General features: G+C 35.3%; 1 protein-coding gene across 1 annotated transcript in view; it reads left to right on the top strand.

Annotated features, from left to right (window-relative positions):
• The first annotated feature begins 250 nt into the window (after positions 1-250).
• The window catches only part of SERINC1 (serine incorporator 1), a 34,339-nt gene continuing 19,313 nt past the window's right edge, over positions 251-15,276 (top strand). The window contains exon 1 of the mRNA XM_039251518.1: positions 251-371. Coding sequence (XP_039107449.1) covers positions 333-371 — 39 coding nt within the window. The 5' untranslated portion in view covers positions 251-332. The remainder of the gene's footprint in view (positions 372-15,276) is intronic.

Raw genomic sequence — 15,276 nt, 5'->3', positions numbered from 1 at the left:
AATAAATATTAAGTAAAGGTGAGTTTTCCCCACGTTTTCTTAATGTGGTACACTACAGTCAGGCTTCATCGGCCAGATACTTTATGCCCACGGTATTAAAAGATTCTGCTCTGTAGAGTACCTCGCCAGGTTCCACGCATGCGCACGCGCAATCTTAACACAACATCCTCCCACACCCCACCTAACGCCGGCTTCAAAGGAAGTGACGCAAGCTAAGGGGCGGGGTGGATTATGCGCCGGAAGTAGCTCGCAGATAGTAAATAAGGCCCGAGAGGGTGGAGAGATACTGTCTCCATTTTGTCGCCCTCCACGGCTCCTGCGACGTTGCGGAGATGGGGAACGTCTTGGGACTGTGCTCCATGGCGAGCTGGGTAAGAAGGTTTTTAGTGGCCTTCGGGGTGCTAAGCTTACGAGGTGGAAGAGAAGGGAACCCGAGCTGGGCTGGACGCGGCCCGTCGGTAACGTGGTACCCCACCCAAGAGGGAGTGCCTTCCGTCCCCATTTTCTGTTTCCCGCAGTCATCCAGCTCAACTTTAGGGCCCTGAGTCTTGCGAAGAGCGGACACGGGTGGCGATGAGAGAAGTGGAGATGGGAAGAGAACCTCGATGGGAGAAGCGAAGAGAGCTAGCTGGTAGTCTTCCCCTAACACCCCGGTCTTTCGTGAAAGCCACTCCCCATTCTTCCAGGCTCTTTTTTGATCTTTTTGTGTGTTTGTATGTCTGCGTAGGGCATCTCTACAAAGGTCTTAGGCCTATTCCGTGGAGTACCCCATCTCTTTTCGTCACATTCCCAGCGACCTCAGACTGCAGCACTGTCATCCCTGGAGGCATGTTGGCCTCTTTGTTCTGTGGGGCCGACTACAATTAAGTGCAGGCTATTTGGGGCAGCCTGGCGGTAATACTGACAAGCTAACACAGTTTAGTTCCAGCTCTGTGGCTTGATCCTCAGCCTTAAATGGTAGAGGGAAATTACTGTATTTCTCAAGTAATAATATATGTATCTCTAAAAGCTGGTCAGCTCCGTGATATTAAAAATCCTGTGCCTTTTGACATAAAGCATGCTCGTGTAATCTGGAATATCATGTTTAGTTAGGTTTGGATTGCATTTTAAATAGATAACATTGTTAAGGTGAAGCCATTTTTCATTATAGTGGCACAATTTCTGGATTTAGGTGGTTCAAATAAACCAAAGTTTAAGAAAATCATTCCACCACCACCCGCAAATATAAACAGCAAATTAATATTACAGTTAATAAATTATATGTGATTTGGGGCGAGATATTTGCGTTCAAGTCATAGTTCTTTAATCTGTGATTTCTAAATTCCACTTTCAACACTTGTCTGACGTTCCAAATGACTCCCATTATATACATCGGCCAGAATTTTTATTCTTTTACATACCTCGCCGCTTTTTTTTCCCGGAAATTTCTGATACCTCTTGAACTGTAAAAGTTAAACTTTAATAAAATAATACATGGAGATTGTTATTTCAACGCAGGCCATTCTCTTGACTATGTTCTACGTATTTCTTTCTGTATTGGATATGGAAACCAGTTTTTTTTTTTTAAATCTCAATAAGAAACTGGAGAATCTACCTGAGTCTGTTGTCTAATACAAAAGAGGTATAGTGTATTGTTTTATGAAATAAATGTTAAAACATTGCTTTCATGGTGGGGGGAGGATTGTGTGATTTGTGAAGTCAGATTTTTGTCCATTTATCAAGTTGGCATGTTTTTTGTATATAGTAAAGACTTAAAGGGGAGGGATTCATACTTTCCATTTTGTTCTCATCTCCAGAACCTTGATGAACAACCTTTTCTGCCTCAAGGACAATTATGGTTACAGAAGGAAAAAAAAATGTTTTAAGTTTTGTTTTGTTTTAAATCAGAAAATCACTTTAGTGAGCAGTCTAGAAACACTATATTCCTATTAATGTTTTTACAACTTAGTTCTTCACCTTTATTGACTACAAAACTGATAAAATTTTGACTGCACTTCAGTCACAAGGTATACTGGAAAGATAGTAACAGGAGGCAGTTTTCTTATCTTCCAGTAATTAGGTCTGTGGCAGATATGCTAGATGCCCAAGGTTGATCTTTCAGTGTTCTAGATTACTGTGGCCAGTCTGGGAATTGACTCTGTAGTCTGCAATTCTGGCCATATTTTCCCCTTTCCTTCCTGGTGTTTCTGTCTCTTCCTGAATTGTTCAATTTTAGTGTAATTTGATATCAATTGAAGGGGACTTTGCCTTATACAAATGTATTTTTTTCAACAGTCTTAGTAGTCAGTGTTTATTTACTTAGAGACTTTGACAAATTTAGAATTATTCAGATTTTCAAAAATATTCAAGTAATTAAATTGGAACAATTAGTTAAAACGCAGTTAAACAAATTTTATTCGTTTCTTCAGGCTTAGTTTTTGTAAAGTTTTTTCTCTGATTTATAAAACAGCTGTAGAAAATTTCTAAACTATGAAAAAGGCACAAAAAATATATGTAATACTGTTGTATTGGAACATTTATTTTGTTTTGAGGGTTTTTGTTTTGTTTTGGTTTTGTTTTTTTGCCAAGTGGCCTAGAATTGGATTGATCATAATCCTTGGTTCATGTACGGCTGGCTCTTTGATTAGTGACTGTGTTATGCATTCAAATATCTGTGGACTTCCCACCTAATCCTGTAACTACGTTACCAGCAAAATTTATGCCTACTTCAGTGCTTTTCTCCACCCCAATCTCAACAATGGTGTTAATGACTAGAATTGATTTTTTTTGAATTACTGGACCTTATATACAATAGCCATCTTTTTTTTTTTTTTTTTTTACCTAAGATATCTAATGTAGTTAAGAAGAAAGAGCCAGTGATTACTGCCTGCCTATTTGTCTGCCTCAGCTAGATTTTTATTATTTAGTACAATGACTTGTTTTTGCAGAAATGATTCATCGTCACCATGAATAGTCCAACACAGCAGAGTAGAAAGTTAAAATCTTACACACACAAAAATGCCACTACCAATAACATTCCTTTTCTCTCAATGCATATATACACATGGATAAATGGACAAAAATATTTTTTTTAGGAATGGTAGCATGCTAAATTAAAGCATTAAATTGAAATTTTACTGAATTTAACGAGTGAAAAATAAAAGCAAAGGAGTTCCTGAATGTTAAATAAGCATTTCTTCATCAGGAGAATTTCCTAAAAAGATTTCTCTTGAGATATTTCTACAGCAGTGGTTCTCAACTGGGCACAGTTTTGACCCCCAAAGTGCATTTGGCAGTGTCTGTAAACATTTTTTTGTGTCCAGTTTTGGGGTGAGAGGTGCATCTAGTGAGTAAAGGGCAGAGTAACTAATTGCTAAACATTTTACAGTGCACAGGACCTCCCCTCCTTCCCCCACAACAGAGAATTTTTTGGCCCAAAATGTCAGTATTGCCAGACTTGAGAAATTCTACTTTATCCTCTTTGGTTGGCCAGAGTAAAAAATGGAATGAAACCTCAGAGTTTTAATTGCTCTTAAAAAAAGCATTTAATGAATTCTGTTTGTACCTCTACCTTCTGCCTCATTTATGGAGGCTACCTGGTGCCACCAAGTCCAGTTCTACTTGAGAATTTTTCTCTACAAATTTTATTGCTTAACTTTTTCATTTGATGGCTTATAATTCAACTTTCTAGGCCTTGAAAGGTCAAAAAAAAAACCCAGAATTAATCTGGAAGTCTTTGACCTTTTAAGTTTATTTCTAAATTTACCACTTTTAAAAAAAAAGTCCTTTGTGGAGTGCCTGGGTGGCTCAGTCAGTTGGGTGTCTGACTTCAGCTCAGGTCGTGATCTCATGGCTTGTGAATTCAAGCCCCACATTGGGCTCTGTGCTGACAGCTCAGAGCCTGGAGCCTGCTTCGGATTTTGTGACCCTTATGCTCTTTCTTTGTCTGTCTGTCTGTCTGTTTCTCTCTCTCTCTCAAGAATAAATAAAATATTAAAAAATTTTTAAAGCCCTTTATTTTTTTAATTTTACTGGTATTTCTAAAGGAAGCATGGGTGAATTCACATGTTTAATCTGCCATCTTTAACCAGAATCTTTCTGTATTCTACTTTATGTGTGATCAATATGTATTATAAGCATAGTTCTCCTAGTTATTTAGTCATAGAACTAAACAAGTCATTCTTAAAGTGTATTCCCTAGACTCTGTAGCATCAGCGCACTAGGGAACTATTGGAAACACTGACTAGGGCCCAGCATTCTATTTTAATAAGCTGTTGAGGTGATTCTGATGCCTACTACATTTTGAGAACCACTGTGATTTCAAAGCTCAAAGCATTTCTTTTTAGCCAGGGCTTTTCCCAATTTTTTTTAATTGATATGTCGTCTAATTGACTAAGTTTTATCATCAGCTAGAGTTTTGAAGAATTCACAGATGCTGAAATCCCTAAATTCTTTTTTATTTAAAAATATCTTTTACATTGGTGAGGCCTTGTTTACCAGTATTATAGTATACCTATTATACCCATTTCCTTCAGAACTTAATACTGTTTATTGTGAATTCTGTTTTGTCTAACTGCCTCCTGGTATCCCCTCCCTCCCAACACCTCTCACATGTTCTATTGACTTTTTTTCCTTTGCATGGATATTTGAACGGTTTTTACCTGTCTTTGAAATTGGTCAAGTATGTCTGACTTTAAATCTTGTATCACTTTTTCTTCTGGAAAATAATGTTCTTTTTTTGTATATACATATATATGATTTATTTATTAATTTACATCCAAGTTAGTATATAATGCAACAAGCTTAATGCCCCTTACCCATTTAGCCCATCCCCCTTCCACCCCTCCGGCAACCCTCTGTTCTCTATAGTTAAGAGTCTCTTATGTTTTGTCCCCCTTTCTGTTTTTATATTATTTTTGTTTCCCTTCCTTTATGTTCATCTGTTTTGTTTCTTAAAGTCCTCATGAGTGAAGTCATAATGATATTAGTCTTTCTCTGACTAATTTTGCTTAGCATAATACCCTCCAGTTCCATCCATGTAGTTGCAAATGGCAAGATTTCATTCTTTTTGATTGCCCTGTAACACACCACATCTTTATCCATTCATCTGTCAATGGACATTTGGGCTCTTTCCATACTTTGGCTGTTTTTGATAGTGCTGCTGTAAACATTGGGGTGCATAAGCCCTTTCGAAACCTCTCTCCTGTATCCTTTGGATGAATACCTAGTAGTGCAATTGCTGGGTTATATGGTAGTTCTATTTTTAATTTTTTGAGGAATCTCCATTTCTAAATCTTTTTTGAGGGTAGTTCTATTTTTAGTATTTTGAGGTTTTCTAGAGTGGCTGCACCAGTTTGCATTCCCACCAGCAGCGCAAAAGAGATCCTCTTGCTCCACATCCTCACTGACATCTGTTGTTGCCTGAGTTGTTAATATTAGCCATCTGACAGGTGTGATAATAGTGTTCTTTTGAAAATACATACTCATTTCTTCTTGGAAAGTTTTTCTTGTAGTCTATCCTTGAATGTCTTTTTTGTTTATTTAGATGATTTTCTGTTTTGAGGAAATTAGTTATCTTCATGTTATATTATCTTTGTTTTCCTTCTATATTATTTCTCTACTTTTGTCAATGTTTTTAGTTGATATAGTTTACATGAAATTTACACTTTGTAATATACAGGTCTGTGAATTTTGAGAAGTCCTATACTTATGTAACAACTACAGAACAGTTTCCATCTTTAAAAAAATCTGTTATTCCCGTTCTTGGAAACCTCTGTTTTTTTGTTTTTGTTTTGTCTCCAGAGTTTTTCCAGAAAGGCATATGAATAGAATCATACAGCATAGGGCCTTTTGAGTCTGGCTTTTTTTTACTGGGTATAATTCATTTGAGATTTATTCATGGTGGTATATTAGTGGTTCGTTTTTATTTTTGCATAGTAGTCCATTGCTTGGATGTACTACAACTTACCTATCCATGTACCAGTTGAAGGGCATTTCCAGATTTTGGTGATAAAGTAGCTATAAGCATTACCATAAAGGTTTTTTGTGTGACTCTTAAGTTCTTTTTTGCTTAGGTAAAATATATAGCAGTGGAATTGCTGAGCAACATGATGAGCATACATTTGACTTAATAAGAAACTACTAAACTGGTTTCCAAGATAGCTGTACCAATTTTCATTCCCACTAACCAAAAGAGTTGTCAATACTTGGTATTACGAGTTTGATTTTGACATTGTGTGTCAGATTTGACATTTGTGTCTGTAGTGGTCACTCATTATGGTTTTAGTTTTCATTTCCTTAGGGGATCTATAGTTTACATCATGGTTTACTTTTGGTGTTGGACATTTCTGTGAGTTTGGACAAATGTGTAATGACATGTATTTACTATTATAGTAGCATGTAGAGTATTTTCACTGCCCAAAACATCCTTTGTATCTTGTCTAGTCATCCTTCCACCCACTCCAACCACTGATCTTCGTACTGTCTCCATAGTTTTGCCTTTTCCAGAATATCATACAGTTGAAATCATACAAGATGTAGTCTTTTTAGGTTGTCTTCTTTCATTTAGTAATATCTATTGAAGTTTTCTCCTTGTCTTTTTATGGCTTAAGAACTCCTTTCTTTTCAGCACTGAATAATATGCCATTATTCAGATGTACCACAGTACCTACTGAAGGACATATTTGTTGGTTCCAAGTTTGGGCAGTTATGAATCAAGTTACTGTATACATTCATGTGCAGGTTTTTGTGTGGACATGAGGTTTTCTTGGTATTTAACTGGATTGTATGGCAAGCATATGTTCGGTTTTATAATCTGTCAAACTGTCTTCCAAAGTGGTTTTACCATATTGCATTCTTACCAGCAGTGTATGAGAGTCACTATTGGTCCATATCTTCATCAGCATTTGGTGTTAATGTGTGTTCTGGATTTTGGCCTTTCTAATAGATATGTAGTGATATCTTGTTTTAATATGCATTTGCCATATGTATATGAAATATGCTAATTTTCCATCTATATGTCTGTTGACCTATTTGTTTTCTTACTGTTGGCATACTAAGAGTTCTTTGTATGTTTTGGATAATACTCCTTTACGGTCAGGTGTGTCTTTTGCAAAGTTTCATACAGTTGGCCTGTCTTTTCATTCTCTTGACATTGACCTTTGCAGAACAGAATTAAAAAAAAATTTTTTTTTAAATGTTTTATTTTTGAGCGTGAGCACAAGCGGGCGAGGGGCAGAGAGGGAGAAAGAGGATCCAAAGCAGGCTCAGTGCTGACAGCAGAGAGCCTAGTGATGGTGCTCAAACTCAGGAACCAGAATATTAAAGACCTGATCTGAAGTCGGATACTTAGCTGAGCCACCTAGGTGTACCTGCAGAGCAGAATCTTTTGAATTTTAATGAAGACCAGCTTAACAATAATTTATTTTTGTGGATCATGCCTTTGGTGTTATCTGAAAAAAATCATTACCATACCCAAAGTCGTTTGGACTTTTTCCTGTATTATAGGAGTTGTATGGTTTGTATTTAGATTTAAGACCCATTCTGAGTCAATTTGGGGGAAGACTGAGAGATATGTGTCTAGAATGATAGATTATTTTTACTTGTGGATGCCCAGTTGTTACAGCACAGTTGAAAAGACGATTTTTGCTTCATTGAATAGCCTTTGCACCTTTGTCAAAGATTAGTTGATTTTATTTATATGAGGCTATTTATGTTGTTTCCATTGATTTTTTTTTTTCTCCCTTGCTTTGACAATACCATACTAGTTTGTAGTACAACCATACTGTTGTAGCTTTATAATAAATTTGAAGTCTGGTAGTTTCATTCCTTCAACTTAGTTCTTCAGTGTTTTGTTGGGTAGTCTGGGTCTTTTGTCTTTCCCTATGAACTTTTAGAATCAGTTTCTCAGTATCTACACATAACTTGCTGGGAGTTTGATTGGGATTGCATTGAATCTATAGATCAAGTTTGAGGAATTGGTATCCTGACAGTATTGTTTTCCTAATCTGTGAATGTGGAATGTCTGTTCATTTATTCAGTTCTTTCATTTTGCTTCAGAATTTTGTGTGTGGGGGGGATTCTGCTATTGATCTTATATGTACTGTTTTACATTTACACCTAAAATGTATTTTTTAATTTCAAGTTTCACTTTTTCATTGCTGATATATAGGGACATGGTTGACTTTAGTTTATAAATCTTGTATCCTTCAACCCTGCTATAATTGTTTATTCTAAGATTTTCTTGAGGGTTTTTTTTGGTCATTTCTTTTGAATCTTCTACATAGATGATAATGTCATCAGTGAACAAAGCTAATTTTATTTTTTCTTTCCCAGTGTGTTTACCTTTTATTTCCTTTTTTGTGTGTGTTAATTGCATTAGCTAGAACTTCCAGTACAGTGTTGAAATGGAATGGTAAGAGGAAACATCCTTGTAATAACATCCTGATATTAATGGTTAAGGTTTCAATTTTCTTACCATTAAATATAACTATAGGTGTTTTGTTGATCTATCAAGTTGAGGGAGTTCCCCTCATTCTAGTTTATTGAGAATTTTTATCATGAATGAGTGTTGGATTTTGTGAAATAGATTTTCTGCATTTGTTGTGATCCATTTTTTTTTTTTAAGCCTGTTGATGTGATGGATTACATTAATTGAGTTTTGAATGTTGAACCATTCTTACAAACCTGGGATAAATCCCTCTTGCTCATGATGTATAATTCTTTTCATACATTGTTGGATTTGATATGCTAGTATTTTGTTGAGGATTTTATGTATCTGTGTTCATGAGAGATGCTGATACGTAGTTTTCATTTTTTATAAAGTCTTTGGTTTTGTTGTTAGAGTGATGCTGGTCTCATACAGTGAGTTAGGCAGTGTTCCTCTGCTTCTGTCCTCTGAAAGGGATTTCGGAGAACTGTTTGGTTTGGTTTTTTGTTTTTTCCTTAACTGTTTAGTAGAGGTCACCAGTGAATCCATCTGGGTCCAGTGCTTTCTGTTTTGGAAGGTTATTAATTTTTTTTTAAGTTAATTTATTTATATTTGAGAGAGAGAGAGGGAGGGGCAGAGGCAGGGGAGACAGGAGAATCCCAAGCAGGCTCCACACTGTCAGCATGGAGCCTGATGTGGGGCTCAAGCTCATGAACGGCAAGATCATGTCCTGAGCCGAAACCAAGAGTTGGACACTTAACTGACTGAGCCACCCAGGTGCCCCGGAAGTTATTATTGATTCAGTTTCTTTAACAGATATTGACTTAGCAGGTTGTCTCATGTGAATTTTGGCAATTTGTGCCTTTCAAGGAATTGATTCATTTCATCTAGGTTATCAGATTTGTGGACATGTAGCTGTTGACTGCATTCTTTTATTATCCTTTTGATGACCAACAGATTTAAAGTGACATCCTCTCCTTCATTTTTGATGTTAGTAATTGATGTACTTTTTTGGTTAGCCATCAGCATGTGTATACACGAGGTGCGTATGTATGCATACATAGTTGAATATAGTGTTCTTAAGATTTTTAAACAAACTCTTCTTTGTTAGGCCAATTAAGAATAAGATAAAGTTTTTATTTTATGTTTGATGTTCTTATTTAGAATCTGACTTCTATTTTCTTGTCTCTAAAGGACTTCCTTAAACATTTCTTGCAAGGCAGGTCTACAATTTGACAACACATTCTCTCAATCTTTGAAAAAGTCTTTATTTCTTCTTCACCTTTGAAGGATAATTCACAGTATAGAACCCTTTTCTTCAACACTTTAAATATTTCACTGCATTGTTTTCTTGATTACATGGCTTCTGAGGACAAGTGGATATAATCTTCTCTTTTTCCTCTATAGGTAAGTTGTGTTTTCTTCAGCTTCTTTCAAAATATTTTCTTTATCTTTTATTTTTGAGTTTGGAAGTGATGTGTCTAGGTGTAGCTTTTTATTTTTTGTTTGTGGTTTTTGTTTTGGTTTTTGGCATATGCTTCTGACATCAAGTTGGGAAAATTCTGTCATTGTTTTTTCAAATATTTCTTCTGTTCCTTTTCTTTTTTTCTATCCTCAGTCTATTCCCCCTTTTTAGTTGTCCTACAGTCCTTGGATATTCTGTTCTGTTTTATTCCCTCTCTGCTCTCTTTCATTTTCAGTTTGAGAGGAGGTGTCCTCAAGCTAAGAGATTATCTTCTCAAGTCTTGTCCAGTCTACTAATAAGCTCATCAACTGCAGTTTTTCTTTGTTTTTGTTTTGTTTGTTTGTTTTTTTGATCCCTAGCATTTCTTTTTGGTTCTTAGGATTCTTCTCAGTTTACATTGCCTGTGTATTGTTGTATATGGTTTACGTCATCCATCATAACCTTTAATATATTTAGTCCTGGTTATTCTAAATTCCTAATTTGATAACTCCAAACATCCTTTCATGTCTGGTTTTGATGTTTGTTCTGACTCCGTAAATTATGTTTATTTGTTTTTTACCTTTTGCTGTGCTTTGTAACTTTTTCTTTATTGTTGGACATGCTGTACTGGGTAAAAGGGACTGCTGTAACTAGGCTTTGGTCATGTTGTGGTGAGGTCTTTGGGAAAGAAAGTGTTCCACAGCCCTATGATTAGGCCATAGTCCTTTAGTGAGCCTGTTTCTGGACTGTGAGCTTCTCAATTGTTTCTTAGGCTTTTTCTTCCTCCTAGGTGGGAAAAGATGCTTAACAAGGACTGGCATTGAGTATTTCCCTTTCCTTATGTTTGATAAGTTATGGCTCCCTGTATTTGCCTGTCTCCAGTCTTGGGGGCAGCGACTTACCCTATATTCTCACTCTCTTACGGATCCTGGAAGAGTTCAAAATAGTTACAGGGCTATTGATTATATATATTTCTTATTGAATGATTTCTAACAGTTTGGGTTTTTTAGTTTGTCCACTTTATCTAAGGTACTGAATAAAATTGCTCATACTGTTCCCTTATAATATTTTAATGCATCTAGAATCTGTATTTGTTGTCTTCACACATTTCCAATATTCATGATTTTTGTGTTTACTTTTGCTCTTCTGTATCTCAGTTATAATGGTCTTCTAAAATCGGTTTCACTGATTTTCTTGTTCTGCTTTTGACTTCCCTAATGTCTCTCTTTATTATTTTCCTTATTTTGTTTTGGGTTTGTTTGATTTTTTTTTTTTTTTTTTTTAAGGTAGAAGCTCGGATCACTGATTTGAAATCTTTATTTTTGTCTAATGTCATTTAGTATTGTAAATTTCCTTTGAACGATGCTTCAGTGCATTTCATGAATGTAAAGTTATTTTCCTTTTGATATATTTTGTCTGTGAATTACTTAGAAGTGTGTTATTTAGGGGCCACCTGGGAGGCTCAGTCGATTAAGCATCTGACTTTGGCTCAGGTCATGATCTCATGCTTCATGGGTTCAAGCTCCGTGTGGGCTCTCTGCTGACAGCTTGGAGCGCAGCCTGGAGCCTGCTTTGGATTGTATGTCTCTCTCTCTCTCTCTCTTTTCCCCTGCCCCATCTCAAAAATAAATAAACATTTAAAAAAGTGTCATTTAGTTTTCAGATATTTTTTTCTATTACTAATTTCTAAGTTAGTTCCACTGTGGGCCTAGAATACATATTTGTTGTATGATTTGAAACATTTATGTTTATTGCAATTTGAGATTTGTTTTATGGCCAAGAATATGGTCTGTTTTGGTTGTGTTCTGTGTGCTCTAGTTACATTTGGAAAACAATTTGTGCTGTGCTCTGGTTAGATTGAATATACTCTAAATGTCAGTTAGGCACAGTTAATTGATAATGTTGTACAAGTTTTTATATCCTTACTGATTTTTGTTGTGCTACTTAATGAGAGAACATCAGTGTGAATTTATTTGTTATCCTTTTCAGTTTTATTGTTTTTCCCTTCATATATTTTGAAGTTCTCTTACTAAGAGTAGAAACATTTAGGATTGTAGGTCTCCTCTGTGAACATCCCATTAATCTCCATGTATGTCCCTTTTCATTATGAAGTGTCCCTCTTTAATCTTGGTAAAATTGTTTGCTCAGAAATCTGTTTTGTCTGGTACTACCATGGCATGATATTTATTTATTTATCATTTTTAACCTGTTTGCATTTTTATATTTAAGTAGGTTTCTTGTAGAATAGAGTTGGATCTCAATATTTATCCAGTGTGACAGTCTCTGCCTTTTTAAGTGGGAGTGTTTATGCCATTCACATTTTGTGTGATTATTGATTATGTTTGGGTTTAAATAAACCATCTATTTTTTGTTTGTCCTGTCTATTCATTATCCCTTTTCTCTAGTTTTTTTTTTTTTTTTTTGCCATATTTTACATTTACTAGCCATTTCTTTTAGTATTCTGTTTTACTTCCATTGGCTTGCTAGCTCTACTTCTTTGTGTTGGTTTTTTAGAGGTCACTTTAGGGTTTATAGTATTCATTTTCAACTTATTACAATATCCCTTTATTTCTAATTTAAGAACCTTATAGTGGTATAGTTCAGTGTCCTTTTGCATACTACTTATAATCATCATACATTTGACTTCCACCTTTGTTATAACCTTGCACAATACATTACTATTATTTGTTTTCAAAGGAAAATTATCCTTTAAAGTAATTTTTTATATACGAAAAACACATACATTTCCCATTTTCATTGTTTTTCATTCCTTTTGTATAGATCCAGTTTTTTGGTATCATAGATCAGCTGTCTGGTATAATTTTCCATCTGCTTGAAGGAGTTCCTTGAACATTTATAGTAGTTTAGTTCTGCTAATTTTGGATTCTTTTGTCTTTGTCTGAAAATGGTTTTATTTTGCATTAATTTTTGAAAGAGACTTGTGGAGTATGAGATTTTATCATTTATGGTGTTTTTAAAAGTACTTTTGCACAATTCTTTTTACTAGAATTGAGATCTTTGTATATAATATGACTTAATTTTTCTGCCTGCTTTTTAAAGATTTTTTTGTTTATGGTTGTTTTTAAACAGTTTGATTATGATACAAGTTTAGTGTGTTTGCCATCATGTGTATTTTCCTAGATTTTCTTTTTTGTTTTTTTTCTTTTAATGTTTATTTGACGGAGAGCACACACAAATTGGGAGGATAGAGAGAGAGGGAGAAAATCCCTAGCAGGCTCCACTCTGTCAGAACACGGCCCATACAGGGCTTGATCCCACAAACCATGAGCTCATGACCCAAGCCGAATAAAGAATCACCCAAAGCGACCTTGTTTTTCTAGAATTTTCATTGTGCTTCTGGATCTGTGTACTTATAATCTTGATTTAATTTGGGGACATTTTGACAATTATTACCTCAGAAGGACTCTTCTCTTTCATTTCTCCTTCAAAAGCTCTAATTTCACTTACAGTAGGCTGCTTGAAGCTTTCTTAGAATACTGATCCTTTGTTCATTTTTGTCCTAGTATTTTTGTCTCATTTCTTCTGCTGTGTCTTCAGTTTTGTTAATCTTTTTTTGCAGTGTTTTAGTATTGTTTGGTTCGATTACTTTATTTTTCATTTCTACAAGTTTGGTATAGATCTTTTAAATTATCTTTCATGTCTCTTAACATGCTGATTTTTTCCTGTCTTTGAGCATATGAAATAAAGTAAAAATGATATTTTTATGTAGTTATTTATAATTCAGCCGTATTTGTTATTTTCAGGCTGATTTTGATGTTTTTTTTTCTCATTAAAGGTTGTATTTTCCTGCTTTCTTGCATAGCTATCAACTTTTTATTAGATGTCAGACATTGTAAAATTTTCCTTGATGAATGGTGGATATACTTGTATTCTGAAAAGAAAATATTCTTGGGTTTTGTTCTCAGACATAGTTGAGTTACTTGAAGAAAATTTTTCCTTCTTCATGTTTTCTTTACACTTTGTTAAGTGAGACTGGAGCAGCTTTTAGTCTTATGGCTGATTTTTTTCCTCCTTCTAAGTAAAAGCCTATATCACTCCGTGTCTGCTGGATTACAAGGTTTTCCACTATGGCTAGTGGGAATACCCACTCTTCCCCCTCCTTTAGTAATTTATTCAGATGAATGCACTGATTGGTACTGCAGATTCAATCTGAAGCCTCTACAGATTTCCAGAGCTCAGTTGTAGCTTTCTTCTCTTCAGGATTCTGCCTTAGAAACTCACCTTCAACTCTGTTCCGGCTCTCAACTCAGTCTCCTCAATTCAGGTGGACTGCTAGCCTCTGCTTGGATTCCGCTCCCTGCACTGGAACCTCTCCCCAGTCAGAAAGATGGGTTAATCATGGAGCTCACATTGTTTCCTATCAGGAATTATTGTTGCGCATTGCCTGTTGTTAATTGTCTGATAACTGTTGTTTTAATTTTTTTTCCCATTAAGGCAGTAGGGTAAGTCTAGTCACTGTTGACTCCATTTTTACCTAAGTTTATAGTAATTAACTCAAGTTTTTTTCTGTTAGTGATTTTATTTTCAGGTGTGTCTGTTTTGTTCTTTCAGAGTTAATGATTTTTTAAGTTTTATTTTCTCTTATTTCTTTGCTTAATTAACCCTGCAGTCTCCTTTTTATCTTATTTTGTTCTTTTCACATTTCATTTTTGAGTTCTCCTTTTCATTTGTTTTTTGTTATTTTTTTGTAGTTCAGGTGAAGCACTTGTACAAAATTTCCTTTTCTTACTGAGTTTTGTTTCAGATTGAATTCTTAAAATGTCTCCACCACCACCCTGTTTTTCCCTTCCCCCTGAGGGGTGTGCTTATTTATTTTTATTTTTTGTTAGATTATGTTTGCAGAGGTGCGATGATTTTTATTTCTGTCTTACTTAAGCTTAATATAAACAGCTTTGTTCCTATTTTATATTGGTTGCTCCAAATGTGTCTGGCTTGTACCATACTCCTGGTTTCTGATACTTTTCTCCTAGAGCTGTGGCTGTTGGTCTAGAATATCATAGTCTGTCCAACTTCTTGAAGTCTAGGTTATGGGGAGTTCCTATGAGAACACTTAACACTTTCCCTTTCTGAAATACTGGTAAATACCCTTACCAGTGTTCATTTTTCCTGGTGAGGAAGATAATGTGTTCCTCTTAGGTATACAACTAGTGTAGTGTGGAGTTCCACTGGAGAAAATTAGCCTGAGTCTTCACTGTTTTCACTACCACCATTTCCTTTCAAGAAGAGGGAAAAGATATAGATGCCAGTTCACTTCTTTTTCTCTTTTTGGGTATTTGAGAATTTCAGGATTTTGTGAATTCACCTATATATCTGGGGGCTAAAAGACAAGAGCCAGAGATGGGCATGTAATCATGAATATTCTATTTTTCTGCTGTTATTTTAACAGATTTATTTTTATTGATTC

The sequence above is a fragment of the Hyaena hyaena genome, unplaced genomic scaffold (assembly GCF_003009895.1).
Source record: "Hyaena hyaena isolate Hyena2069 unplaced genomic scaffold, ASM300989v1 scaffold_393, whole genome shotgun sequence".
Lineage (NCBI taxonomy): Eukaryota > Metazoa > Chordata > Mammalia > Carnivora > Hyaenidae > Hyaena > Hyaena hyaena.
Note: the sequence above shows the minus strand (reverse complement) of the source record. Positions and strands in the feature narration are given on the sequence as shown.